This window comes from Gekko japonicus, unplaced genomic scaffold, assembly GCF_001447785.1.
Source record: "Gekko japonicus isolate JY-2015 unplaced genomic scaffold, Gekko_japonicus_V1.1 scaffold179, whole genome shotgun sequence".
NCBI lineage: Eukaryota > Metazoa > Chordata > Lepidosauria > Squamata > Gekkonidae > Gekko > Gekko japonicus.
In genome coordinates, this window is record NW_015160213.1 from 469,132 (window position 1) to 496,498 (window position 27,367).

General features: G+C 40.8%; 1 protein-coding gene across 1 annotated transcript in view; it reads right to left on the reverse strand.

The window, feature by feature from the left end:
• The window catches only part of ERBB2IP (erbb2 interacting protein), a 56,025-nt gene that overhangs the window by 8,637 nt on the left and 20,021 nt on the right, over positions 1 to 27,367 (reverse strand). The window contains exons 13-21 of the mRNA XM_015410099.1: positions 26,944 to 27,114; positions 25,833 to 26,015; positions 23,028 to 23,142; positions 21,274 to 21,457; positions 18,152 to 19,694; positions 9,752 to 9,895; positions 7,391 to 7,522; positions 5,838 to 6,047; positions 3,034 to 3,126 (exon numbers count right to left, since the gene is read on the reverse strand). Coding sequence (XP_015265585.1) covers positions 3,034 to 3,126; positions 5,838 to 6,047; positions 7,391 to 7,522; positions 9,752 to 9,895; positions 18,152 to 19,694; positions 21,274 to 21,457; positions 23,028 to 23,142; positions 25,833 to 26,015; positions 26,944 to 27,114 — 2,775 coding nt within the window. The remainder of the gene's footprint in view (positions 1 to 3,033; positions 3,127 to 5,837; positions 6,048 to 7,390; positions 7,523 to 9,751; positions 9,896 to 18,151; positions 19,695 to 21,273; positions 21,458 to 23,027; positions 23,143 to 25,832; positions 26,016 to 26,943; positions 27,115 to 27,367) is intronic.

A 27,367-nucleotide genomic window follows, 5' to 3' on the forward strand; every position in this document is an offset into this window, starting at 1 on the left:
AGTAAGAGGCCATCGTCTCTGGTATTGAAGGTCACTGAGATATTAAGCAAAACTAGCTTGGTCACACTCCCCCTGTCTAGCTCTTAATAGTGATCATCAACCAAGGTGACCAAAGCAGTCTGTTCCAAATCCTGACCTAAAGCTCTATATCTCTCTATAAAGCCTTGCCTATTTTGGTTGTTAAAAGCATGTAGCTTTGGAATTGGATGTCATCAATATGCTAATGACAACCAGCTCTATATCTCTCTATCCAAATCTCCTAGCAATGTAGTCGTCTTCAGCCACTGCCTGACTGTTGTGGTTAAATGGTGAAAAGTGCACAAACTGAGTACAAATCCCCTGGGCCAGATGGTACGCACCCAAGAGTGCTCAAAGAACTTTCTAGAGAGCTTGCAGAGCCTTTGTCCATCATCTTCTAGATCCTTTGGAGGATGGGAGACATGTCTTTCCTAATATCCAAAAAAGGGGAGGAGGGATGACTCAGGAAACTACAGGCCAGTCAGTCTGACCTCTGTCCCAGGGAAGATGCTGGAGCAGATTTTAAAGGGATCGATCTGCGAGCATCTGAAGGACAACTTGGTGATCCAGGGAAGTCAGCACAGATTTGTCCCCAACAGGTCCTGCCAGACCAACCTAATTTCCTTCTTTGATCAAGCGATGTGCTTACTGGATCGAGGGAATGCTGCTGATGTTGTTTACCTGGATTTCAGTAAAGCTTTTGACAAGGTTCCCCATGATATTCTGATGGTATACTAGAGAACTGTGGACTGGACCCTAGGATAGTTAGGTGGACAGGGAACTTGTTGGAGAACCGCACTCAAAGAGTAGTTGTCCATAGCATTTCATCTGAATGGAGGGAGGTGTTCAGTGGGGTGCCATAGGGCTTGGTTCTGGGCCTGGTACTTATCAATATTTTAATAAATGATCTGGATGAGGGTGTGGAGGGGTGACACTAAATTGGAAGGAGCAGCAAACACGCCAGAAGAAAGACATGGAATTCAACAAGATCGGAACATGGTGGAAAAGTGGGCAGATGTGAACAAGATGCAATTTAACAAGTATAAGTGCTGAGTTCTACATCTGGGTAACAAAAATGAGGAACATTTTTGGATGGGGGATACACTTCTAGGTAGCAGTCTGTGTGAACAAGATCTTGGGGTACAGGTGGACCGTAAGTTAAATATGAACAGCTAGTGTGATGCAGTGACAGAAAAGACTAATGCGATCTTGGGATGTATCAACAAGAGGCATAACATCCAAATCATAACATGTCATAGTCCTGCTGTACACTGCATCAGTCAGGCTGCACCTGGAGTATTGTATGCAGTTCTAGAGGACTCGCTTCAAAAAGGATGTGGACAGAATGGAGCAGGATCAGAGGAAAGTGACGAGGATGATCGGGGGCCTGGAGACCAAGCCCTATGAGGAAAAGCTGAGGGATGTGGGAATGTTTAGTCTGGAAAAGAAGAGGTTGAGGGGGGACATGATTGCTCTCAGTTTTTGAAGGGCTGTCACTTAGAGGAGGGCAGTGAGCTGTTCTTGTTAGCAGCAGGACTTGCAATAATGGGTTTAAATTAAGGGCGGGAAGGTACCGGCTGGATATTAGAAAAAAACCTTTTTACAGTAAGAATTGTGCAACAGTGGAATCAGCTGCCTAGGGAGGTGGTGAGCTCTCCCTCACTGGCAGTCTTTAAGCAGCGGCTGGACAAACACTTGTCAGGGATGCTCTGGGCTGATCCTGCATTGAGCAGGGGACTGGACTAGATGGCCTGTATGGCTCCTTCCAACTCTGTGATTCTATGATTCTAAGAAACTGAACCCAGACAAGACAGAAATAAAGCCGGCTGGAAAGCCTGACATTGTGCTTCCCACTTTCAATGGGGTTCAGCTGATCCTTCCTGACAGTTAAGAGCCCTAGGAATTATACTAGACCCAGCATTACTGCTGGAGAACCAAATTAATGCAGCCAACAGCTCCATTTCAAAATTCTGCCATTCCTTATCCTATTACATTGCTTATTAGAAGTATCATCCAATTGACTGCACTGGCTTACATTATGTGATCCACTTTAAGTCTCAGTGAGAAAGTCAGACTATAAAGAATAAATAAAATATAAATATTTCAAATAAAATAAAATAAATAAGGTATATTTAGGTGGCATTCTATAACAAATCTGCAATCTATGCTTACTGTTTCCTGTCAATCCTCTGGGAGATCCTGAGAAACATTTACTGCCTCCTCACTTCCCAGATTGCTGGGGAAAAGATCAATAATCTCAGATATGCAGACGATACCACTCTGATGGCAGAAAGTGAAGAGGATCTCAAGAGCCTCTTGCTCAGGTAAAAGAGGAAAGCGCAAAAGTGGGCTTGAAGCTCAAAAAACTAAGAAGGGGAAGTCATAGAAGTAGTGACAGACTTCACGTTCCTGGGATCCCAGATCACTGCAGATGGTGACTGCAGACATGAAATTAAAAGACGCCTGCTCCTTGGGAGGAAAGCGATGGCGAACCTAAACAGCATGATAAAAAGCAGAGACATCACCCTGCCAACAAAAGTCCGCATGGTCAAAGCAATGGTATTCCCAGTAGTCATGTATGACTGCGAGAGTTGGACTATAAGGAAGGCCGAGCGCCGAAGAATAGATTCTTTTGAACTATGGTGCTGGAGAAGACTCTTGAGAGTCCCTTGGACTGCAAGAAGATCAAATCAGTCAATCCTAAAAGAAATCAACCCTGACTGTTCCCTGGAAGGTCAGATCCTGAAGTTGAAGCTCAAATACTTTGGCCACCAAATGAGAAGGGAGCACTCACTGGAGAAGACCCTGATGCTGGGAAAGATTGAAGGTCAAAGAAGACGGGGACGGCAACTCAATGGCATTTTCTTCTTCTTCAAGAAGGCAAAGGGAAGAAAATGTTGTAATGGCAAGATTATAGTTCTTCATTTTGTACTTAAGATAATGGGGGGAAACTCTGATAAATCCTTGGCACTATTCTATTTACATTTAAAAATAAATGATTGTTTTAATACTCACATCATCATCAGGTCTGAATGGGTTTCCTCTACCACCAACTCCTCCTGATATACTAAATCCAAGCTCTGGATCCTTCTCAATTCTCACTCGAATCTAAAATATCAATGTTTAAAAATGAACATTACAATATGTTGAAGTTATAGCGCAGTTCACATGTAGCACATGATCTCTCTCCCTAGGTTTACTAATCATAATGCGTAGGGCCTGAAGTTCTCCTGGAATTACAACTGATCTCCAGACTGCAGACATCAGTTCACCTGAAGGAAACTGAAGCTTCAGAAGGCAGACTCTATGGTATTACTTACATCCCTGCTGAGTTTCCTCCCCAAACTCTGCCTCAACAATACAGCCCCCAAATCAATCTGTACTTTCCCAAACTAAGTTTGCAAACCTACATCCCGCCCCCCCTCCTCGGTAAAGCACAAGTTCACCATTACAGCCAAACCAGGCCATGTTACAAAGAACACATGTACAATCCACAGCCAGTGTATATGCTACATTCAACATGTGCATGGATGAACGCCCAAGATACATTTTACCCAGTGAATACGCACTGGCTGTTCCTTACAAGCAGATTAACATTGTACACCCTGCATGTGTTTATTGTACTGTATGTACAGGGATTTTATCTTGCCAAGGAGGAGAGCATACTGGAGTGTGCAAGAGAAGGGGGAAGGTACAGATACGCTTCACGGCACCTTCCCAATCCCAATACAGGTCTTTAAATACAAACCAGATCTATGAAAGATATCAGCTTATTTCATCACATGCATTGATACAGCACAACTCAACAGTATTCTGTACATGGCCGGTACATAATTTGTAGTAGGCCAGACACTGGCCCTCAATATGGTAGTATACGCCAATGGCTATATATTCAAAAAAGGTAAAACATCTACAGTATTATGCTCAGAAATGAAATATTCAATCCTAAAAATAAAGAGCTAGAGTCAAACTTTCAGTGTAAGAACTCAAATAACTGAGAATGAAAGCAAACTGAGGAGAATGGGCATAGGGCATATTTCTCCCATAACACAAATTACTGGAGTACTTTATTACACAACTAAGTGTAAATCTAAATAAAGATGCCATGTTGCTAGTAACAAGGAAGTGACTGAAAAGTTAACTTAACCTTGAACAGAAAAAAGCTACTTCGTATGAAAGACTCCATTCTGCATTTCAAAGGACTGTTTCAGATTGTATCTTTGTCAATTATAAACTATTGTCCATTAAAGTGCAAACCCACTGTATTAAAACTGGTACAAAGAACTCTTTGCTCATTTAGGCTACAAGCCTATTCTATAAAAATCATTGGGAACTTTGGCATGGACTTCAGCATACAGCTGCTAACCTCCAGGTGGTGGGTGTAGATCTCCTGGGATTACAAATGATCCCTAGGCAACAGAGATCAATTCACTTGGGGAAAATGGCCACGTTGGAAGGTGGACTGTAGGGCACTATCCCCCACTGAAGGCCTCCCCTCCCCCAAACCCCACCCTCCCCAGGCTCCAGCCCCCCAAAGTCTCCAGGTATTTCCCAACTTGGAGCTGGCAACTCTACTTCCGTATGAGCAGTAAAATGTCTGAAGGCAACAATGGCTTAATAGTTTGAATTAATGCTTTCTTTTTCTTTGTGCCTTAAGAGCCTCAAGTTTGGTTTTAATAGATTACTGCACATACAAGGAACAGGGATTTTTAAGTTTTTAGAAGTATTTTTAAGTATCCTTTGTGGTACCTTTTCAATTCAAGCTCTTCAACTAATAGTTTTGAAAGCAAGATTTATTTTAAAAAACCCAATATTAGTCCTTGCTACACTGATCTAGTATAAGATCATGTTAGATCTAGTGTAAGACCAAACAAGCAATAGTGTCTTGTCTTTTTTGGTTTATAATATAACAGCATAGTATTATCTGAACACAACAATTAAAAAAAAACTTTTATATAAATTGACATCTAAAAATCAGATGAATTAAACACTTTTCTGATGTCTAGGAGAGATAGTGGTTGGGTCCAAAGGTGCTCATGTGACTGGAAGGCACTTCAACTTATATAAAGGTGTATGAGCGTCTGAGATTTCCATGGTTTTCCCACTAGAACTGTAGCCTCCTGTGATACATTCCCTACTGTTCCTGGGACTCTGAAGACCCTCTGGGACTGATTTATGGAGAAATACAGGAAGATCCACTGTGATGGCCCTTCCACAGAACCCAATATAACACTTTGAGCTTTGGCACCATTACGCTTCAACAATTTCCTGTAAGACCATAAACTGAAGTAGCAACAGAGAGCATTATCAACCATCATTTTAGTGAGCCTGAAGACATCCACAGAACCTGAACTAATGAGTAGCCAGAGCAAAACTGTGGTGCTCAGTAATCCACACCACACCAAATGGCTCAGATTCGACAAACCATGAACACCACCTGTGGAAAGGTTCTACTGCAGCCCTCTGAGCCCCTTCTGCCCCCTTCTGCTCCTTAGGGTTAGGGGTCCCCTTAGGAATAGTGTGAGATGCAAAACGGGGGAATCAGCAGAAATTTTTGTGCCAGCACCTTTTGTTTGAACTGCCTTCAGTTATGCCAAGGGTCAAGGAGAAATTTATCCTTGGTAAACCAATGCCCAATGGATTTTCAGATGACCTGGGGAACTGCAGCAAGAAGACCATGATAGATAAGGCTCCTTATGGGAACTCTGCTTGCTGCTTGTTGACTCCAAGCCAATACCAGAACCCAGTGCTCATAATAATAAACCTTAACACCAGTGTGAAAACCTATCCCTACAACACAACAGAAGTTATTCCTTTACCTCTTGCTTTGACAGCTCATGGCTCTGCCTGGATAAACCTTGGGACTGAGTGTAGGGGGGCTGATGGGCAACTTTCAGCATCAGATAATCGATCAGTTGCTCTCTAGAAGGATGTCTTGCTACAGATGTTTGGGGAGCAGGATGATGAACTTGAGTATAGTTTGCCTGAGGTCTTGAAGGCTGGCACAGCTGCCCATTTGTCAAAGGTATCTGAATAAAGTAAATCATAATTAACCAGCATTTTACATCAGCAAGGTTAACAGTTTGCTTTATACAGCTATTCTGATTTATCATGCTTAGCAAGTATCTTAGCTGCGGTGGCTCAAGTGGTTAAGACACTGAACTGCAGGCCGTGGAAGGTTGGTAGTTCAGCAGTTCGAGACCTGGGTGCCGCATGATGGAGTGAGCTCCCATCTCTAGTTCCAGCTCCTGCCAACCTAGCAGTTCGAAAGCAAGAAATTGCAAGTAGATAAATAGGTACCACTTCAGTGGGAAGGTAACAGCGTTCCGTGCACCTTGGTGTTTAGTCATGCCAGACACATGACCACGGAAAAGTCTTCGGACAGCGCTGGCTCTTCGGCTTTGAAACGGAGATGAGCACCGCAACCCTAGAGTTGGACTCGACTGGCTTTTGAGCAAGGGAACCTTTACCTTTACTATATTATATATTTTCTTTAAACTAGTAATATTTTATAAAAATAAAGCTAAACAAACAGCATTTCTCTCAACTTTTGTATAGAGGAGACTAGACAGCCTCCTGATGGGCTAAAGTTAAAAATAACCAATTTCATTTGGGATTTTTGGTTTGGAATGACAGAGAACTTTCTAATGTAAAAAGTGGCAGGAAACAAATTACTCCACTGATCACAATTTTTTAAAAAAAATCTAAAATCAAGACATAACCCTTAAACACATGAGGAATAGAGTTCATTGAAATATTCTTTGTTGAAAATGTTGTTAGAGAGACTAGAAATATGCACCATATGCATGTGTTAGCAGAAGTACTGTAGGACCTGAAAAGTTGACACAGAATCACCTCCAAACTAGAAAGCTATGAATGGTGTGGGTTATTAGATTAATAGTTTACAACTGCTCCATGTTTCCAAGAATTGGGCAGTATCCTACCTTAGGCTGCAGGAAGTTCCTCTAACTTGTGACTCTCTGTCCAACAGAAGAGCCACAAATTGCAGGAAGGCTTCTTAGGGTAGAAGACAGCTTCAAACTTTGCTTAGTTGAGTGGTAGGATACAGGCCATTGTAGGAAAAAAGATTAGGGTGAATACAAATAAATGCAATGGTGATGATAGAAAGTAGGTCTTCAAAACAGCAGTAAGTATCTACTTATACAAGAAATATTCATTACAGCACACATACTGTATCCGAAATACTGAAACATGTACCCTTTAAAAGAGTAAAATTAATAGCTATATTCACTACACATTGTACTGAACTTTTCTTGTACCAGTAGTCTCCACGTATGAGGCTTTGTCCCTGTGTTACATTACATCTGAACTTTAAAGGTGTGCATATAGAATGAATTATGTGGTTTTGTACCTGTACAGGAAGTTTCTTCATGCTGTCTGGAGCAACATCTTTGAGACTAAGTGTGGCAGATGAGTAATTTTGCTGTCCAGAAATAAATACATCGTCTTGACATTGTTCTACTGATGTAGATGTTTGGGGATGCTTTAAATGACAAAACAAAAGTATGTACATATTTCTACTACATCGTGGTATATAATTTTAGTATTTAAGCACTCTTTCAAAGGATTATAACCATACAATTGCTGATTATATTCACATGAATGCCAGGCATATTATTTAAGCATATTAAGGAATTTAATCCTATTACATCAGCTCTGAGATGACCACAACACTGGCTTTTGAAAAACACTGGAACTTTTAAAAGACTCAAAACTTTATAACAAACCATAATGAACCTATTCACAAAAAGTTGCCATTAAAGGATTTGCAATCTTAATGTAAGTCTTTTGTTGACTTGTTATGCTAGATTTATTCTTTTTCTGGCTCATGCTGGTCAGACAACACTACTTCCTACACTTTCTCATTGAACTGTGTAACAAGTTTTGTTTTGTTTTTTGCAATACTGCCTCTGGATGAAAGCTGTATTGTTTATATTCATTAAGAACTGAAAGATGGGGAAGGGTAGTACAACACTGCATCTATGTGGTATCCTGTTTCCAAAACAGCCAGTGGTGTATCATTGCAAACGATGTACCAAATAATCTTGTGTCATCAAAGTGCATTGCACCTCAAAGAGAAATATAGGTGCACTTTTATGCAGGATTATACCCTTATATGCCTGCTGAAGTCAAGGTGCTTAGAAGGGTGTAACCCTATTCAGGCTTGCACAGTAAGGAACCTCCAGCCTAAACATTCAAAGAGAAGGAGGTGAGCAAGGTAGGAGGCCAAAAGCAAAGAAAAAATACACGTTCCTTTCAGTTACAGGTGCTTTGTCTTCATTTTAATAAGGCCGGTTTTTTAAATCGATTTGAAAGGAGGCAGCACATATAACTAATGTTTAGGGAAAGTGGTACAAGGGAAAAAACGTTATAGGGCAGAGTAATTTGAGGGAGGAGACCTTCAGACAGTTGAGGACGATGGTACTTAGATGGGATAAACTGGGAAGCAATGGTGAAGTAATTGAAGGTATAAGGTCATGGAGACAAAGACAAGGCTGTTTGGGCTGTATGCAAACACAGACAGTAATCTACATAAGTAGGGGCATCTCATGGTCTGAGCAAAGCAGATGTGAATGACTTTGGCAGCAAACTATTAGACAGATTTGTGAAGGCTGATGTGTAACAGTGGAAGTCTTGCAGAAGAAATGGTAGTGCACAGGACAAATACACTGCACAGGACAAAGAGCATACTTGCTAATTGTCACCAGAAGGATGCCTCCCCCCCCCCCCCCCCCCCCCGCCAAAGTTGTACAATGAGAAGCAACATGATTTGGTATTTGACTGATGGGTCATATGGAGGAGGAGGAACAAACATAACCAACAAAACAGACAATGATGAAGTTAGTAGTAAACAAAACATATCCGAAGAGGAGATAGTTTATAAGGAAAGGTGAGAAATTGAGTCTTGGACATACTAAGCTTTAGTAAATTTTAAAAAAACCTGGGAAGGCAAGTCATCCATGTTTTGAAATTAGGTAACTGTTTTATATTTGTGGTTACCAATGATATTTATTGTCTATGGGTTCACCATATGAATCTTGGCAGCACAATGTTCTATGTCTCCATTGTACAGAACTGTAACAGTGTTTATATAGTTTCAATGACTACCAACCCTTTAAAAGACTAAATAAAGGGGATCTCTACCCAGAACGTATAATCTAAAGGCAGGTAGGGGGGGGGGGACAATATAAGGAAAGTCAGAGAAGCTAAAACATCAATGTGAGTCACTGGAAATATATATAGATCACATCAGAATATATTATTCGACAGCCTGAAAGCAGTAAACATCAGGTCATGCCACACATACTTGAAGGATAACGATTTAGAGTAACAATTACCCAAGCAACTCAAGACAGCAGCACATTTTATGTACTTGAGAAAAGGAATTCCTGAGAAACCTGCCAATTTAACCTGAGGATAGATTTCTTGCAGATTTTTATATGGCTATCAATTGACTCATAGGTATGTGCTCAGTGTGCAACGGCTTTCAGAATTGACCACTGCTGATGTTTTAGCAGAAGGTAAAAAATCCAAAAATATTAGAAGGGGGGGGGGAATTCCTCAATAATTGCCATTATTGAATCACTATTTTGCAACAGGTAGAAGCCAGCCATAATATAGAAGTACACAAAGCTATAGAAGTGGACGACTCCAAAGATGTTTCACATGCCTGTTTCCTTGCTAACAATAGCCTTTTTATGCATGTACTCACACGACCAATGTGAACACCAGAACTTCTTCCGTCTGCAACACTCAAGGTAACATTGCCCTGGCTGCCATGCAGATCCCTAGAGCTGCCATAGTGAAAGCTGCTAACTGGAGCATAATTGGAATTAAAGGACCTAGACAGCATGCTCTGAATAAAGAAGGGACAGATAACACAGAGATTAGTGCAGCATGCATAAATCACGGGACATGTTATACAGACTTGATACAGACATACAAACTGTGTATCATGCAAAAATAACACCATGCACACCAAGGGTGATGCCCATCACAAAAAACAAAATCTCAGTGACGCCTTATGTGATCTTTACTGCAAATTGAACATGCAGCCTGATACAATATACATGTATATTATATTCAAATGCATGTGTCTCAGGAAAATGTGTTTGGGTATCGGATTTTAAATGCTAGCAACATACCTCTCTAGGTGGCTATGTTGATGGAAAGGGAAAGTAGAAGATTGAAATGCACCCCACCCCCGTCCGAACAAAATTTCTTCTCAACATATTTCTGCATTATGTCTTCTGTACTAACTATACTTTGATTATATTTTTAAAACCAGCACAATTTTATGATAACATGAAAAAAGTTTGAATCCAGTGGCACCTTTAAGACCAACAAAGTTTTATCCAAGGTATAAGCTTGTAACTGTGGAAGTGTGCTTGAACACAAAAGCTTATACCTTGAATAACACTTTTTTCTCCTGCTTCAGACCAATACAGCTTACCCACCTGAATCTATGATAACAGAGAGTTTATTATCAATATATTTAGAGAACAGTGATATAGTGTGATTTTACATGCAATTATTTAAACTTTTATAAAGCCACACTGCACTCCAGCACTTATTTTTGGAAATTCTGATCCTGGCCTAAGAATGGCTTTTCAGCAGAGATTTCTGCAATTAATATACAGAAAGATGAACAAATAAGAGTAGAGGGAAGTTTTGCAAAATGTATGTTTCTAAAAATATTCAAATACAATCAGGTTTGTAGTGTTGTATTGTATTACTAAAGGTTATAAAATACTGTGAATGGATTATTTGTGAGAATGTATTATAGTTAAATGGTTAAATTTATAACCACTTTCTTTAGTGACTGATCCTAAAAACCTTGTTTTAGCTTTGTTTATCTGTAACTCTCCAGAAACATATATATTTACACTGAGATTCTGTGTACTCTTTAGGCCCCCTTCTAACATTCTAACATGGGGTTCAGTGTGGTCTAGTGCAAGGTGATACACATTGGAGCCAAAAATCCTAAATATAAATACACATTGATAGGGTCTGAACTGGCAGAGACTGAACAAGAGAAAGATCTTGGAGTTGTAGTAGATAACTCACTGAAAATGTCGAGACAGTGTGTGACTGCAATAAAAAAGGCCAATGCTATGCTGGGGATTATTAGGAAGGGTATTGAAAACAGATCAGCCAATATCATAATGCCCCTATATAAATCAATGGTGCGACCTCATTTGGAATACTGTGTGCAGTTCTGGTCACCACACCTTAAAAATGATATTATAGCTTTGGAAAAAGTGCAGAAAAGGGCAACTTGAATGATAAAAGGGTTGGAACACTTTCCCTGTGAGGAAAGGTTAAAGCGCTTAGGGCTCTTTAGCTTGGCGAAACGACGACTGAGGGGTAACATGATTGAGGTTTATAAGGTCCATCAGTGGCTATTAGACACAAGGTATAGATAGGGGCTCTGGGGCAAGTGATGCTCTGTCTTCTTGGTGCGTGGGGGGGGGGTCAACAGTGGGAGGGCTTCTAATGTCCTGGCCCCACTGGTGGACCTCCTGATGGCACTGGTATTTCTGGCCACTGTGTGATACAGAGTGTTGGACTAGATGGGCCTTTGGCCTGATCCAACATTGGCATCTCTTATGTTCTTAAGATTATGCATAGAATAGAGCAGGTAGAGAGGTACTTTTCTCCCCTTCTCACAATAAAAGATCTCGTGGGCACTCGAAATTGCTGAGCAGTCGGGTTAGAACGGATAAAAGGAAGTACTTCTTCACCCAAAGAGTGATTAACACATGGAATTCACTGCCACAGGAAGTGGTGGCGGCTACAAGCATGGTCAGTTTCAAAAGGGAATTGGATAAGCATATGGAGCAGAGGTCCATCAGTGGCTATTAGCCACAAGGTATAGATAGGGACTCTGGGGCAAGTGATGCTCTGTCTTCTTGGTGCTGGGGGGGGTCAACAGTGGGAGGGCTTCTAATGTCCTGGCCCCAATGGTGGACCTCCTGATGGCACCTGGTATTTTTGGCCACTGTGTGACAGAGTGTTGGACTGGATGGGCCTTTGGCCTGATCCAACATCGGCATCTCTTATGTTCTTACGTTCTTAACAATACCTCAACCACGTGGGATTGATATGGCCACTTTCCAATCCAACCTACTCCTTCTAAGAGCTGGAGGTGAAACACTGACATAAAAAAGAGCCAAAATCATGAACTGTGATATCCTGGTCCCCTCGGAACATTTCATGCCCTTTCACCAACTTTCAGCTTTCATGGTTAAAAATACCCCAAAGTCTATAATGATCTTCTTGGAAGGCATAAGAACAGATATTCAGACAGCACTCAACCCAGACCTAAAACTCTCTACCATAAAATAAGGTTCAGGCTCTTGTGTAGGAAGCTAATCCCGTGAAGTTTGAGTACTTTGGCCTTAATTCTTTTAATGGCTTTTCTACAAGTTAACATGTGGAATTTATTATCCCTGATGTGACCTTTATCAAATATTTTCTCAGCAGAGACTCCTTTAAAATAACCGCTGAGAAAGATGATGAATATGTTGAAAAGGTGAGGTATTTATTTATTTTTATTTACATTAATATTTACATCTTTCTCACTGGGACTCTAGGCGGATTACACAGACTGAGCCAATACAATCAACAGAATGGGACACTCAATAACAGTGCAATAGGACTAGAGTCATAGAACCAACCAGAAATCTAGAAACAGAACTGAAGCAAAGCATAAGTATTAACACGACACATTAAACGATGCAAAATTATATAGTAGGACCCTACTTACAGCAAATTCCAAGTGACTTTGTGAATAATTTTGTACAGTGCAACCCTATTGCCTGCATAGAAAAGCCCTCTCAAATAATTCAGTTTTGCATAGTTTGCAGAAATCCAGGAGAATGGAAGCCTCCCTGGCCTCCTCAGGCAGGCCATTCCATAAGGTGGAAGCCACAACAGAGAAGGCATGTGTACAGGCAGCTGATGATTTTGCCCATTTGCACGTTGGTACCTGCAGAAGGCTATATTCAGATGGACCAAGCTGTTGTGGCAGAGCATAGGAGTCTCACAGATATGAGGGTCCAAGGCCATGAAGGGTTTGTATATGATAGCCAATGCCTTAAATTGAGTCCAGTAACTCATAGCCAGCCAGTGGAATGACTGCAGAATGGGAGTCAAATGCATGTTCCATCTAGCTCCCGATAACAGCCAAGCTGCAGAATTCTGCGCCAACTGTAAGTTTCTGAGTTGATTTAGAGGGGAGACCAACATACAGTGGCATGGATCTAGATAGCCAGATTAGCTGTATCAAGGTAAGGGGCCATTTTACAAGCTAGGCTGAGTTAGAAGAAAGCCTGCATTAACTTGCTTCTCCAGCAATAACAATGGGTCCAGTATAATTCCAAGGCTCTTCACTGGGTCAGCTGAACGCCATCAAAAGTGGGGAGCATGATGTCTTTCAAAATCTCCATTTTCTCAACCAGCATTATTTCTGCCTTTTATAATGATATACTATTGGTATTGAAACAAATTGTCTCAAAGCAATTATTTCATATGTAAAACAGTAATTAAACAATAATTTCTTCAGGGCACCATTCCAATGCAGAGGAGTGCCTTCCCAGTCAACATTAATTTAAGCACTGCATTGTGCTTCTGAAATCTAGGCAGCTATAAAACTATTTACTTGTTGATTGATATCGTAATTTAAAGCAGAACACTCATCTGGGAAAGTACACACAGCCCTACCACACATTATCCTTGCAGCAAGTTGCCATCAGAAAGATCCACATTTTGGACATATCTCCTTGGCTTGTTAATGTTAACTGTTGGAACTGGTTGGCCACTGTGTGAGACAGGATGCTGGACTAGATGGACCATTGGTCTGATTCAGCAGGGCTCTTCTTATGTTCTTTTATCATATGAATATTACTTTGCATGACTGGTTAACTACTTGGAGTGGCAACCACAAAGTTAGTCCCCCTGGCATGCACATCACTAGAGTAACACTGGAATCAAGCAACAGAGAAGTACATGAACTGCAGACCCAGGCCTCCAAACTCCACACCACACAATGCTATTATTTACTATAGCTTACATACTCCAAGCCACAGAAGACTATAGTTTTGATCACAGAAAATAGCACACACACACTTTTTAACTTCTGTAGAACTTTAAAGGTATGCAAATAGTTTACAGCTAAACAAGGTTAAAGTTTTGCATTCTGTACCAAACACATTCAATCCAGCTGTGTATATACAGTAAGGTTTGTATCTGTTGCTCTACATGGTAGATACAAGGAAACTACTGTTTGTAAAGACGGTCCCACTAACTGCATGTAAGTACATACAGTTATATATGTATGTATGCAGGGGTCATTTGGGGGGGGACGCGGGGGGGCGCCATCCCTCCGGGTGAGGTGCGGGAGGGCGGGGCCTGGAGCTCCCTGCTGGTGCCCGCTGGAGGTCGCCACCGGCTGTGGGGAGGACACACTTCCGGTGATGTCAGGGGGTGTGGCATATGCTAATGAGTTATGCTAAATGAGTCCCCCTAGCTCTTTTTCTACGAAATGACCCCTGTATGTATGTATGTATGTATAGGCAGATTTGCAATAACAGTGCCAGGTCCAGTTATGTACTTATCAGCAGTAAGCCTGCTTCATTATACTGGAGAATGGATTTATGGCACCTACCCCATTCTTAAGTGAGAGATCGGTGGGGGCTGATCTTTAAATTCACATTATGATTTGAAGGCACTTGGAAGCGGCAAATTGTCACAATGATTTTCAAAGTGCCCAGAGTTAGGCATTCAACTGGAAAAATACCAGTCAAACAATGGTCAAGAATTTTTAAAGCATTAGCTTTATTTAGAACAAAAATATATATACTTTAATCAACAGGTTTGATAATTATGCTAATTATGCTAACACAGCTAACTGTTATTGTGAAACAATTACTTTTAAAAAAAGAAATGAACAAATGGCTTTTAACAGTTATGTAAGGTTTCTATGTGTGAACACTTCAAGCCTTTTGCTCTCTGGTTTCTATCATGGATCACCAAGGTCATTCTACGGAGACAAATGTATAAAACAAAGATTGCAAAATAATAGCAACTACGGGAAAACAAAGTACATTTGGAGATGCAGATGGCCAACAGAAAACACTCTGCTATACTGCAAAGTTTGCCCTCAGTGCTGCTGGGTGTGGAGGCAATAAGCCTTCACTCATGCTTTTGTTAAGAGACAACATAACAATGAAACAAAGTAGCTGCAAGCTATGAACTAGCATTCTTGGCTTCGTGGACTAATTAGCAACATCTGACAGCACTCTACTGCATGGGGAAAAGGGGGCATTCTTTGTACAATAGTGAGTGCTTTAAATCTCAATAGGACCGCAGTGGCAAGTCCTTCTCTCTTCCGAGTAAAAGGAGGACAAGATGGCCACTCCAACAGTTGTTTCATTTTTAGAGACACGCCAGTGTGAATGGAGAAGACAGCTTGTGTTTCCACACTCTTCACTGTTTCCAAACGTCTCTCAAGTTCCAGTGAAGAGAAGGGAAGGTTTAGAGACAATGACAAACTACATGTTTTGGCTGTTATCAGATATATGTGGACACTTTTTGGTTCTTTTTTATGGCTGTGTATTTCATAATCTGCAGGAAAACAGCAGGCTGCTAACTTTATTATCTCTCCTTCACACACACTACTATTTGTAAAATTATAGCTCAGCAGTTTCACACAGTTTACATAAGCACTGTTAAAGATGATTTCTAGGAAACACTGTAACATGAAGTCTTGCATCTACCCAGGAGTAATTTAATAAGGACCAAAGAAAAATCTTGCTTGAATAGCCTAGCATTCTGTCTCCAACAACAGCTAGTCAGTCACAAGCACGGTATGAAGGAGTTATCCATTCACTACTCTTTGCCTCCAACATCTGGTAATGAGAAGGGTACTGCCCCAATAAAGTACAATGGACAAAGTGTCATTTTCTTTAAAAAATAATTAATTTGAATATCATCTTTTTATATCAAATTTACTAATTCCATAGGGCCTAGGTGATCAAAGACTCATTTACAGTATACTTGCCTTATTGGGTCAAAAAACAGACCCAGTTTCAATTGCAACACATTTTCCACTAGTTGTTGTAGATTTTCCGGGTTGTGTGGCCGTGTTCTTGGCATTGTAGAACCTGATGTTTCGCCAGTAGCTGTGACTGCCAGTGGTCACAGCTACTGCCAGTCACAGCTACTGGCGAAACGTCAGGTTCTACAATGCCAAGATCATGGCCACACAACCCGGAAAATCTACAGCAACTAATGAACTCTGGCCGTGAAAGCCTTCAACAACAAATTTTCCACTGTCCTAGATGTTTCCAAGAGTGGAAAGAAAAGGTCACAAATACTTGACAAAGATTCCACTTTCACCATAAAAGACACGTGGTAACTGCTGTAGGACACAGTGCTTCAATGGTGACCTTCACAGGAGGAAGCAGGGGTGCATTTTCAGCAGCAACTGCTATAGGCCAGTAACTGTCAGCATACATAACCAAAGCCAAAAACAGTCAATACACCGAAAGCTGCCTTTCCAGGTTTTAAGCCTAAAACGGCTGCATTCCCTGTGAAAGTCAGGTACAGAATTTTATACCCCTTAAACAGTCTTAAACGGACAAAATAATGAATCCCTTAATACAAATAGGTGAAAGTCAATTCAAAGAGAAATGTCTATCTAACACTGATAGTTGTGCAAAGGTCTACTTCTGAAAGCAGAAGGCACTTCATGCAGCAGGCTGGACAAACAGGGACAGGGACAGACCGCATTTTCAAGGAAATTCAACCCCTCACCTATGCAGATTACTTCACTTCTATACAGATTAGCTCAGTATGGTTATTCATGCCAAAGCCTGCTGACTTCTTCAAGAGAGCAAAACAAGTAAATTCTTTCCAATATACACATAAGGCCCCCAACAGTCCATTTCATCAGCAAGTTTTGACAAGTGTTAAGAACTGTTTATACATGTTGGGGAACTCCAAAGGAGGAAAAATCCCATTCAGATACCCTCCATTGCCTCTACTTCCTACCCATGGCTGGCTCCCAAAACACCCCCCCCCATTAACCCCTTCTTCCAACTGCCATGGGATCCACTTTACCTACCTCTACTTCCTCCAGCTTTCCTTCCTTCCTTCAACTCCCATCCTGCTGCTTCCCTCCTGCTCATCTGCTCTCCTTTTGCTGACTACTGCTTTTTCCTTCTCCACTCCCTCTCACCCCCCACAGCCACTTCCTTCCCTGATTCCTGCCTCCCAGCCCATCTCACTGCAGCGTTGTTACCATCTCATCAGATGCTTGGGAAAGGGCTCTACACCTTTCTCCAGATTCACTGCATGAGACACTTTATGTTGTTGTTTGGGGTTGTCTTGGCAATCAAAAATACCACCCAGTGAAGTCTTCTCATGACACATCACAGCTGTCAAAATAATCTGTTTTTATGCCATTAATTTTTTAAAAACTTTCAGATTTTTCTGTACATCTGGGAGTGGCTTTGTTTTGATTTTAAAGATTTAACCCCAAGTATCTTTGCTGTGAGGATTTTTTGATCCCCATGGTGGTGCCATAGTTAGCAATTAGTTATACAGATATTCACAGTCAAGTTTGGCTGCTTTTTCTGATGGATGGAGCCTGCATACCTACAGTAATGCCTGAACAACCATCATATGGCACAACTAAATTACATGGCAAGTTTGCACAGCTTTCTGAGAGGGATGGCACTTAGCAGAAACTGTCTACTACCCCCTCAGAGATTATCATTACACACAATACCACACAAGTATGTTACAATGTCACTAGAGTGATATGGGATCCAGCCCCCTATGTCATTAAATATACAAGAAATCACTGTAACTTAGATTTCACATTTACTAAACTTTACTGCAAACAACTGTTACAAAGCCTTTAGAAACTAACTATTGTAAATATTGGGATGTTTACATTGTCAGTTATTGTTTAGCTGAATACATCCAAGTGATTCACATTATTAAAACTTCAATGCACACAACTGTAACTGCAGAACATGTATCACTCAAAATGGCTGGATGGCTCAGTTTTATAGAATGAACTGAAAATATCCATTTTCCTTACCTTTTCTAACTTTTTGGCCTCAATGTGTCGCAGCACCTGTTCCCTCCAGTCATGAGGGACTTTATTTTTTCCTGGAGCATCTAGCAGAGAGTGTTCAGAATTAACTCTTGGATTTGTTCTTTTAGAGGGACTAGTCCTCGAATAATTGAAGTCACTAACTGACATAGTTCTCTCTGGTATTTCATTTGCTGAGGGGCGAGCACTCTGAGGTCGGGGTACATTTGGACCATCAACACTATAGGTTCTTGCAGAAAGTGGTCTTTGTGGTCCTCCTGATATTATGGGTGGGACTCTTCCCATCGAATGCAAATCCCTGTATGTTAAATAATCCCCTTCAGGAATCTGAGGACGCCGGGGAGGTCCAGTATCACAAACATTCATGGAAGCAGTGGAAGATACGCTGCTCTGCCGCTGAAGGGTATTTCTGGTTGCCCCTGACAGAAGTCTGTCATTTGGTGAAACAGCCCACATTTCCATGTGCCTCCCACCCATTCTTTGATGCATATTATATGCAGCACTTGCTCTAACATTGTTATGGTTAGAAAAATTCATGTTGGCAGAGTATTTCACAGAACTGCAGCCTTCTACAGTATCTGACCTTGGCAAGCGTTGAGGATGCAAGCAACTTTGTTCAATGACAGAATTCTGCTTTTGGGGCCACAAAGTGTCTTTGGCTCCCATACTGCTGCTGTATTGAATGTTATACTGGGGATTACTGGGTGGTTGTGAAGTATTTGTCCCTTGCCCTCTTATTACATTAGTACCTTCAGGATTATGGTTTGAATCAAACTTGAAAACTGTTTTTGTACATATTAGATCAGATGATGATGATGATGAAGATCCAGGAAATACTTGCAAAGGCTGGTCACAGAGAAGAGTAGCTGACTTGCTACGGACAATATTTTTTCCATCCGGAACTGCAGGTACTGATTTAACTACTGGACTCAGTTGCTGTGATCCATTGTCGTTGATAATATCATAGATTTTCAGAGCCCCCATGTCCATGTTAGTTATGCTATGAGATTTCACAACTGGCCCACTCCGCTGTGGGGACAAATCTTCAGTGCTCTTTGAGAGACACATTTCCGAAGAAGAATCTGTATCAAGCGTAGCACTTCTCTTCAGTTCTGATTTTCCTGTAGAGTGAGGTACTTCTTCAGAATGTCCATTGACATTATTTAAAGGGCACAGATTAGAAGATTTCTTTTCATTTCCCATGTGCTCCATCTCTCCTTTAAAGTTGTTGTTTAAAAAGCCCTTAATGGATGCTACTTCCTGTGTTTTTATTCGTTCCACATTTGATTGCATTCCTTCCTCACCAGCCAACTTGCAGATATTCATGCTGATTTGCTGCAATTTGTGACTTTCGTCAGTAGCGCTGTTTAGTTCAACACCTTTCTCTATTAAAGCTAATCTCTCTTCAATGCTTAATGTAAATTCAGTAAAATTGGTAACTCTATCTTGGGCAACCAGTTTTTCTTCTGCTGTGACATTTATTTCACCTCCATTTTGTAATAGGCTATTAGAATTTTCATCTTCTTGCCTGAAAACAAAAATATTGTTTAATTCAAGAGTATAAGACTAACCTTCTTACACAACTTTTGGCAGGCATATGCTTATTTAAATAATTCTGCACCATCTGACCTTTAAAGTTCTAGAATCCAAGAAAAACTCTGCAAAATTGGAAACAGCCTAGCAAGTGGGGACATAGCAGTGGAAGGCTGCAATCTGCAGGCTACCTGTCAGCTGTATAAAATGATGCATGGAGTGGAGAGAGTTGACAAAGGGAAATTTTTCTTCTTCTCTCAAAATGCTAGAACTCAAAGGTACCCAATAAAGCTGATGGGCAATAGATTCAGGACAGACAAAAGGAAATACTTCTTTACACAGAGAGTGATTAAAATGTGGAATTTGCTGCCAGAGAATGTAAAGAAGAGAAGAGATTGGATTTACACCCCGCTCTTCAGTCAGTCTCAGAGCGGCTTACAAACTCCTTTCCCTTCCCCTCCCCAGGACAGACACCCTGTGAGGTAGGTGGGGCTCAGAGAGCTCTTGACAGAAACTGCTCTTTTTCGAGAACAGCTCTGACAGGACTATGGCTTGCCCAAGGTCATCCAGCAGCTGCAAGTGGAGGAGTGGGGAATCACTTAACCACTACACCAAACTGGTGATGGCCCAGGAACAAACAGCTTTAAAAGTGGGTTAAGAGAGATTCATGGAGAATACATCTATGAGTGGCCACTAGCCATGGTGATTAAGGGAACCTCCATGTTCAGAGATTGTCAGCCGCTGAATCCCAGTGCCATGAAGCAACATCGGGGAAAGTCTCGGCCTCTTATGCCCTGCTGCTGGCCCTCCAGAGGAACTGGTTGGCCACCATGTGAGACAGGACGCTGAACTAGATGGACCACTAGTCTGATCCAGCAGGGCTCTTCTTATGTTCTTCAAACTATACCAGTATTGTGAGGGTAGGGAATATTTAGCCTCTCAAGTGACCAAATCAGCTAAGCATCTTCCGCTGCTTCTTCAGTCATATGTCAAGCAAAGAAGAAAACAAAAGCCGGCATACTAGAAGTAAACCCAATGGCATCTTAGCCAAGGACAATATCTTCCATACTCTATTTACTTTCATGCCAGCTGCAATTCTGCTACCACCACTAGGGAGTGGGTGGGAGAAACTATCCCTCCAATTCTCCCTCCCCCATTCAGAGCTGCTGAGGGGCAACCAGGGGAATAAAATTCTAAAAGTCCTGGTTATCCTGCAGGACCATAAAGCTGGATAAGTAATGGGATTTGCTTTCATATGATGTTTGGGTTTCGTATGGGCAGTATGAATTGGAACCAATGGGAACATTTATCTAAAGGCTCCTAGTGCCTTCTTGCCCTAATTTGGACACAATGTGTTTTTCCCATTCAAGAATACCTTTCTTGGGACATCAAGGTAGACTACATCAGAGGGGCGCTTCGAGGCACACTGCAACTGACATTAGAAATGCAATATGGGAACTTTTCTGTGTTTCAAAGCAGAGATTACAATTTCACAGTCAAATTTCAAAAGCGAACTTCAACACTCAATTATACTCAACATTCCAAACATAGTTATTGTGTAAGAATTCACAAACCTAATTTTAGAAGTGATGGACATGTTTCTTTCTTTCTCTGGAGAGCACAGTGATGCTTCGTGGCTGCTGTCAGTATTTATGGAAACTGAATCAGACATCCGAGAAGGGGAGGAACAATTGCTGTTGTTCTGGTTGCTGTTGTGGGTAGGTTCATCCGATAATGAATCTACATCTTTACTGTCATCTGAAAAAATGCAGTTCAATTTAGCATGTGCATACAGTTAGCTCAGAGAAATACATCACAGTAATTTAAGAAAGCATAATTTTCATATTCTGTTGAATATGCATAAATAAATTGTTAGCAAAACTCAAAATTTCAGACCTAGACAACTTTATTTTAAGTTTGCCCTGAATAAAACTTCGCTACTACAGAAATAAGTGGAATTCTTAGGTATGCATCAGCATCAGTGTTCCATCGAAGCTGAGTCACTGTGAGCTAGCTCACAGGTTTTTAGCCTCCGGCTCACACATTTTTGTCTTAGCTCAGGAAAGATGGCCCCAGAGCAAACTAATTTATGCACTAGCCAAATCACTTGCTCACAACTTTAATGCCAGTAACTCACAAAGTAGAATTTTTGCTCACAAGATTCCACAGCTTAGAGGCAGCATTGATCAGCACTATTTATTTTTCCAAAAGCCAGCTACAAATTATACTGCAAGTTACTGATTTTATATTGTTTGGTTCACAGTCTGTGGGATTTCACTTGATTTTTTTATACATATATATGAAAGAAACAAAATGTAAAATGTGTCTATAAAATTTTCTCTTTTATTTTATGGAAAGAAATATTTGACAATTTACTATGTTCCAAGTCATATGGAAAAACAACCTTTATGAAGGCACTGAACAAAAATAAAAATGAACAAATTATGTATTCCCTTAGTAGCACAGTAATGTTTCAACATTTAAGCAGAGAAAATGAAATAATTTTTAAAATCTAAAGCTGCATCCTTATTAGTAAGTTTCACTCTACCGATTATTTGTGTGCCCCCCAAAGAGCTCTAGCAGCATACCTACTGCGGCTCTCTCCATTTTATCCTCACAAGAACCCGCTGGAATAGATTAGAATCAGCAAGAGTGACTGACTCAAGGTCACTCAGTGAACATGGTTCAATAGGCATTTGAACCCTGGTCTCCCTGTCCTTCCCCACAATTGGGTACCCATAGTGTCCACTATCTCAAAATAGCTGCCGGGGTGGGGGTGGGGGGGTGGGACACACCAAATGCTGGAAGGTTGCAAGTCAAGCAGCCTTTGACTACTCTGGTTTCTCTTCAGATCGCACCTAAAGCCACTGCTATGGATTTAGGAGGGTATAATTCTGTTTAGGACTACGGAAGCAGCTGTTTATGAATGGGTGTTCCCTGCAGACACAAAAGTGCTACCTACTGGGCTCCAGTAAGATACACAAAAGCCAGGATGACTTATTGGTTTGGGGAAGACATGCTTTGTCATGGAAGCAAATGGTTGCCAGGAAACCCATGGCTGGGAAACATGATGCCCATGGATACCACACTGGGGATTACTGCTCTAAACTGCCACACCAGCTTTCAGTGGTACCTGGGTCTGAAAAAACATACCCAGGATCACAATGCGTGTTACATGCTACGATTACAATGACTTCTTTGACTATGTTTCAGCCAGTAAAGCACATGAAAATATGCTCATCCACGAAGCACATGCACCAGTGCTGAAAACTTCTATATGTGTGCTATAAATTGTTCAGAAAACTTGTCAGATATTTTTTAAGCCAACCTTTTTTGCTGCTACCAAGGGCTACCACTTTTGGTTGATTAATGGAAGTTTCTATCAATGGTGGCCTCATTTCTGCTATCTTCATTTCTTCATCAGAGGAGAGGTCTTCTGACTCCTGTCAAAGGACAAGGAAAAAATATGGTGTACATTTATAGACGCTAGCCAAAATGCAAACTATTATTATCCTAAGTGAACTTTAAGAATGTCTGAGCATTTTTGGGCACACACTGCAGCTTCCCCATTTTTTGTGACTTTAGCACTGTGTCTGCTTCAGAAAAGTACAGCTTTAATGGACAACTTCAGTCAGAAGGCTGGGCTTCAGAAAACAGCTATACACCAAGGATTTGCCCCCCTTCCCCCTTTCCTCTTTGCATCAACAGGATCAGCAGAAAAAAAGAGTAAGCAGTACCAATACCAACCTATACCCATGGTTTCTTTTGATGTAGCAGCTTGTAGTTCCATTCCATATTGTTGTAATACCTCAAAGGCATTTATATTTTTAGATTCTATAACAATACCAAATAGTATAATTTATGTGCTAAATTATATACAATGAATTCCCTGTCCTTAAAGTAGTGCAGTATCGGAAGACAGTACATTCTAATTCCCCTCAAATTAACCACCAGCTTCTTGCCCTCAAGACTTCTTTTCCAGAAATTTTCTGTCTAATAGTGACTGAAGCAGTGCATCAACAAGACCTTATTTTATGATCTAAGAATTTCAAAAATCCTTGAAATAGGATAACCCTTCTGTAGAACCCTTTTGTAGATGTCAGAAGGATGGGCTGAATTAATTTCTAAGCCCTTTTGCTATCTCCACTATCATCCTTCACTGACAGCCTCAATTTTAAATTAGTGAAACCTTCACCCAGGTAGGTAGAATCAGGCTTGAACCAGCTTCTTAAAAGTCCTTCAAGATGGTTACTATTTGATGTTCTCTGAATTACACTGTGAAGTTGCTGATGCAAGCTAGTTTCAATATTATGAATTACCGTATTTACTCAAAAGGAAAACTCTCCTACTTGTTGGGGCTTTCTAAAAAAAGGGGGAGGTCACCTTCAGCTCAGGTACACAGATCTGCTGAGTGTGGAGTGATGATGCACTGCATGCACACACACTAAAGCGCACCAATTCATTCACCAGCAGAGAAGAGGGGCAGTGAAAGGTCCTTGCTGCTGTGTCTCCAAATACTGCCTTTCAAACTGATTTGCATTTCAAATGGAGAGAGGAGGAGTCATGTGGATTCACTGGCTAGCTTTAGAAACTGCAGTCCCTTCCCTGGCAAACAGTAAGAAGCTGTAGTAACAGTGGGGTGGATTTGCTCCCCCTACTGACCTATGTTTCTGGCTCAGCATATTACTCCACACCAGCCTGTGCTTCTGCCCCTGTGCTTCAGGCCAGAGTTGTACTTGGCATTTCCCCACCCCCCAGGAGAGAAACTGAAAAAACTGACAGGTTTGTAACAGTTCAGCGTTAACTGTTATGAGACTGTAGGCATTTCAGACAGAGAAGGATAAGGTAAGTAAAATAAATAAATAAGTTGCTAATTTTAAACACCTGGATTGGAAACACTTTCAGTTGGAAAAGTGTGACTTTCCTCCCTATGGAAAGCACTGTGAAAGGGGGTGGGGGTGGAGGAGGGGATTAACTGTGCATTCCTAAGGAGTGTTACACCTAAAGCCATACTCTGGTTTCTCTTCAGATCGCACCTAAAGCCACTGCTATGGATTTAGGAGGGTATAATTCTGTTTAGGATTGCACTGCCAGTTGGTCAGTTTATCTGAGCCTTTGCCTACTAGTTTGACTCTTGGGAAGGGAGGAGTAAACACACCAGTCTCTTACCTTTGTAAACTTGAAACAGTGTAATCGAATACTGCTTGTGAACAGTTATTGTACAATGCAAAGAGGTACAAAAAGTGAAAGTATTTTTTTCCTCTGCAGTCTATACTAATTCTTGTATAGTGATTACTATGTAATAAATTGTTATACTGCTAACACTTTTTAGGAGAGACTGTTTTAAGTTCAGGTCACCTGCTTTTATATATAACCTCTTTTTTTAAGGGGGTCATCTTACATTCGGGGTCATCTTCCTTCGAGTAAATACAGTATACAATTATATTCTGGAGAAGCACTGGAACCAGCAACTTTATATTATTCTGATTTCTTTTTTGAGAGCATTTAACAATAAGTAGAACAAAGGCTCATTAAAATTATATTATTTTTGCCTGACTGAACAACATGTTAAACATAGTAGTCACATTCGTTGTTGCGGAAAGATGGTTAATTGTCCAATATCAGTAAATGACTGAAAGCTGATATTTTCTACGGGGTCTGTTGAGTTAAACAAACATTTATAAAAATCCAGAATTAAGAGAAACACCTACAGATCAGTCTTATTTGAGTAAATACCACATGAAACATGGCAGGTTCGGCCAGTATGGTCTGGGAAGTTATATCATGGGGCTGTGCAGCATCTCCTGTTCATAAGATCTGAGTTTACTATGATGAGGCAGAAGCTCAGCTGAGAGCCAGGTGGCGTTATTAAATATAACTGCATGCAGCCTGTCAACGGCTAATTAAACTTTGACTTTTTAGTAAGGCATTCAGAGCTCGTTGTACTCGGACAGTTTTAGTTCCCTGTTATTACTTTCCAGATGCTGTTTGTCAAGTGTACCTGAATGTTTAATGATTTTTAAAAGAAATTATTCTTAAAATGTATTTTACCATGCTATTTATATTGTTTCAAAATCACACTGGACGCCCCTGGCTACCACTTACAGTAGAACAGAGCTACTTAAATACATACCTCAGGCATGTCTTCGTGATTCGCGATCGGCACTGCATTTTCTGAGGTTTTAACTTGGGCATTCATCTGTGAGTTTCCAGAGCTATTCTCAGCCTCTAGTTCATTAGGCTTCTGCAAGCAATTTCCCATCATGATAGTCTGCTCATTTTCTGTTTTCTTCTTTGCTGTAGTGATTTCTGAAGTCTATGGTAGATTTAAAGACATTAACACTGTTAAAGAAAGCATACTGAAAGGAGGGAAAGCACATCAGATTGTTTATTAGAATAGGTGCAGCTTTAAGTAGCCATGGTGAAGGTCCTCCACATCAGTAAGTATACAGACAACAGGAAGCTACTCCCCTCCTAAAGCACTGGTGGTGACTCCAGAAAGACAACAGTATTTTGCCATTAGATCTTAATCTGTAGTATTCCATCCACTTCAGCTTTCCTCTGACTTGTAGGCCTAACTTTTCCAATCATATCTACCCCTCTGAGAACCTGGCACTTGAGACTCTGCTACTGACTGAAAATAGGTTAAAATGTGAGTGATCTTTCAAAAAAAGAACATACATCTATTGTAAACTGTGTTTAACAATCTGGTTCCATTTATTTGTGTATCCTTCCCCACCTCCAATAAGCCCAGAGCAGCATTTTAGCCTTATGCCACCACTGAACAAAGGGTTCAGTTGAGAGGCCTAACAAATTCGCGTAACAGCTAAGCAGGGATTTGAACCTCACTTCCCATTTCCAAATCCACTCCAACCATTACAGCACCGTGACCCAACACATTTCAATAAGCTGCATCCAAGGGTACTAAAAGAGCTTGCGGATATAATTTCTGAGCCTCTGTCCATTATTTTTGAGAATTTTTTGAGAACAGGTGAGATGCCAGAAGACTGGAGATGGGGAAATGTTGTACCCATCTTCAAGAAGGGGGAAAAGGAGGATCCGGGTAACTACCGACCCGAAAGCTTGACATCTATACCTGGGAAAGTTTTAGAACAAATCATCAGACAGTAAGTCCTTGAGCATTTAGAAAGGACAGCTGTGATTTCTAAGAGCCAGCATGGGTTTCTCAAGAACAAGTCATGTAAAAAAAAAAAAAACACTCATGAAAGGATATTGATTCTAACCTTTACACCCACATCCTTCACTAAAACTTGCTGATTTTCTTGCTTTGTGTCTTTATGAGCATCTTCTGCGTTTTCTTCATCTTTCAATCTGTGTACTATTGTCTGAACTGTTTTGACCATATTCTTCAGCTCATCAGGGTAAGGTGTTGGGTACCTCTTCAAATTGCCCTCCTAAATAAAAGAAACTCCATAAAGTTAAATACTGCTTACTAATTCTAAGCATCACTGTGACAGACACAGCTAGGGGGAACAAAGAAACATTCCATTACATTCCTAAATGGGCTCTTGACAGTGAAACCACTATACAGCAACAAAACTCTCTTTGTTATGTTTCTACCTCATCCTTTCTCTAATGAACCAGATGAGCTTACACTGGGGTCCCAGGTTATCTTTCCATTCAAGTACTAGCCAGGACAAGACCTGC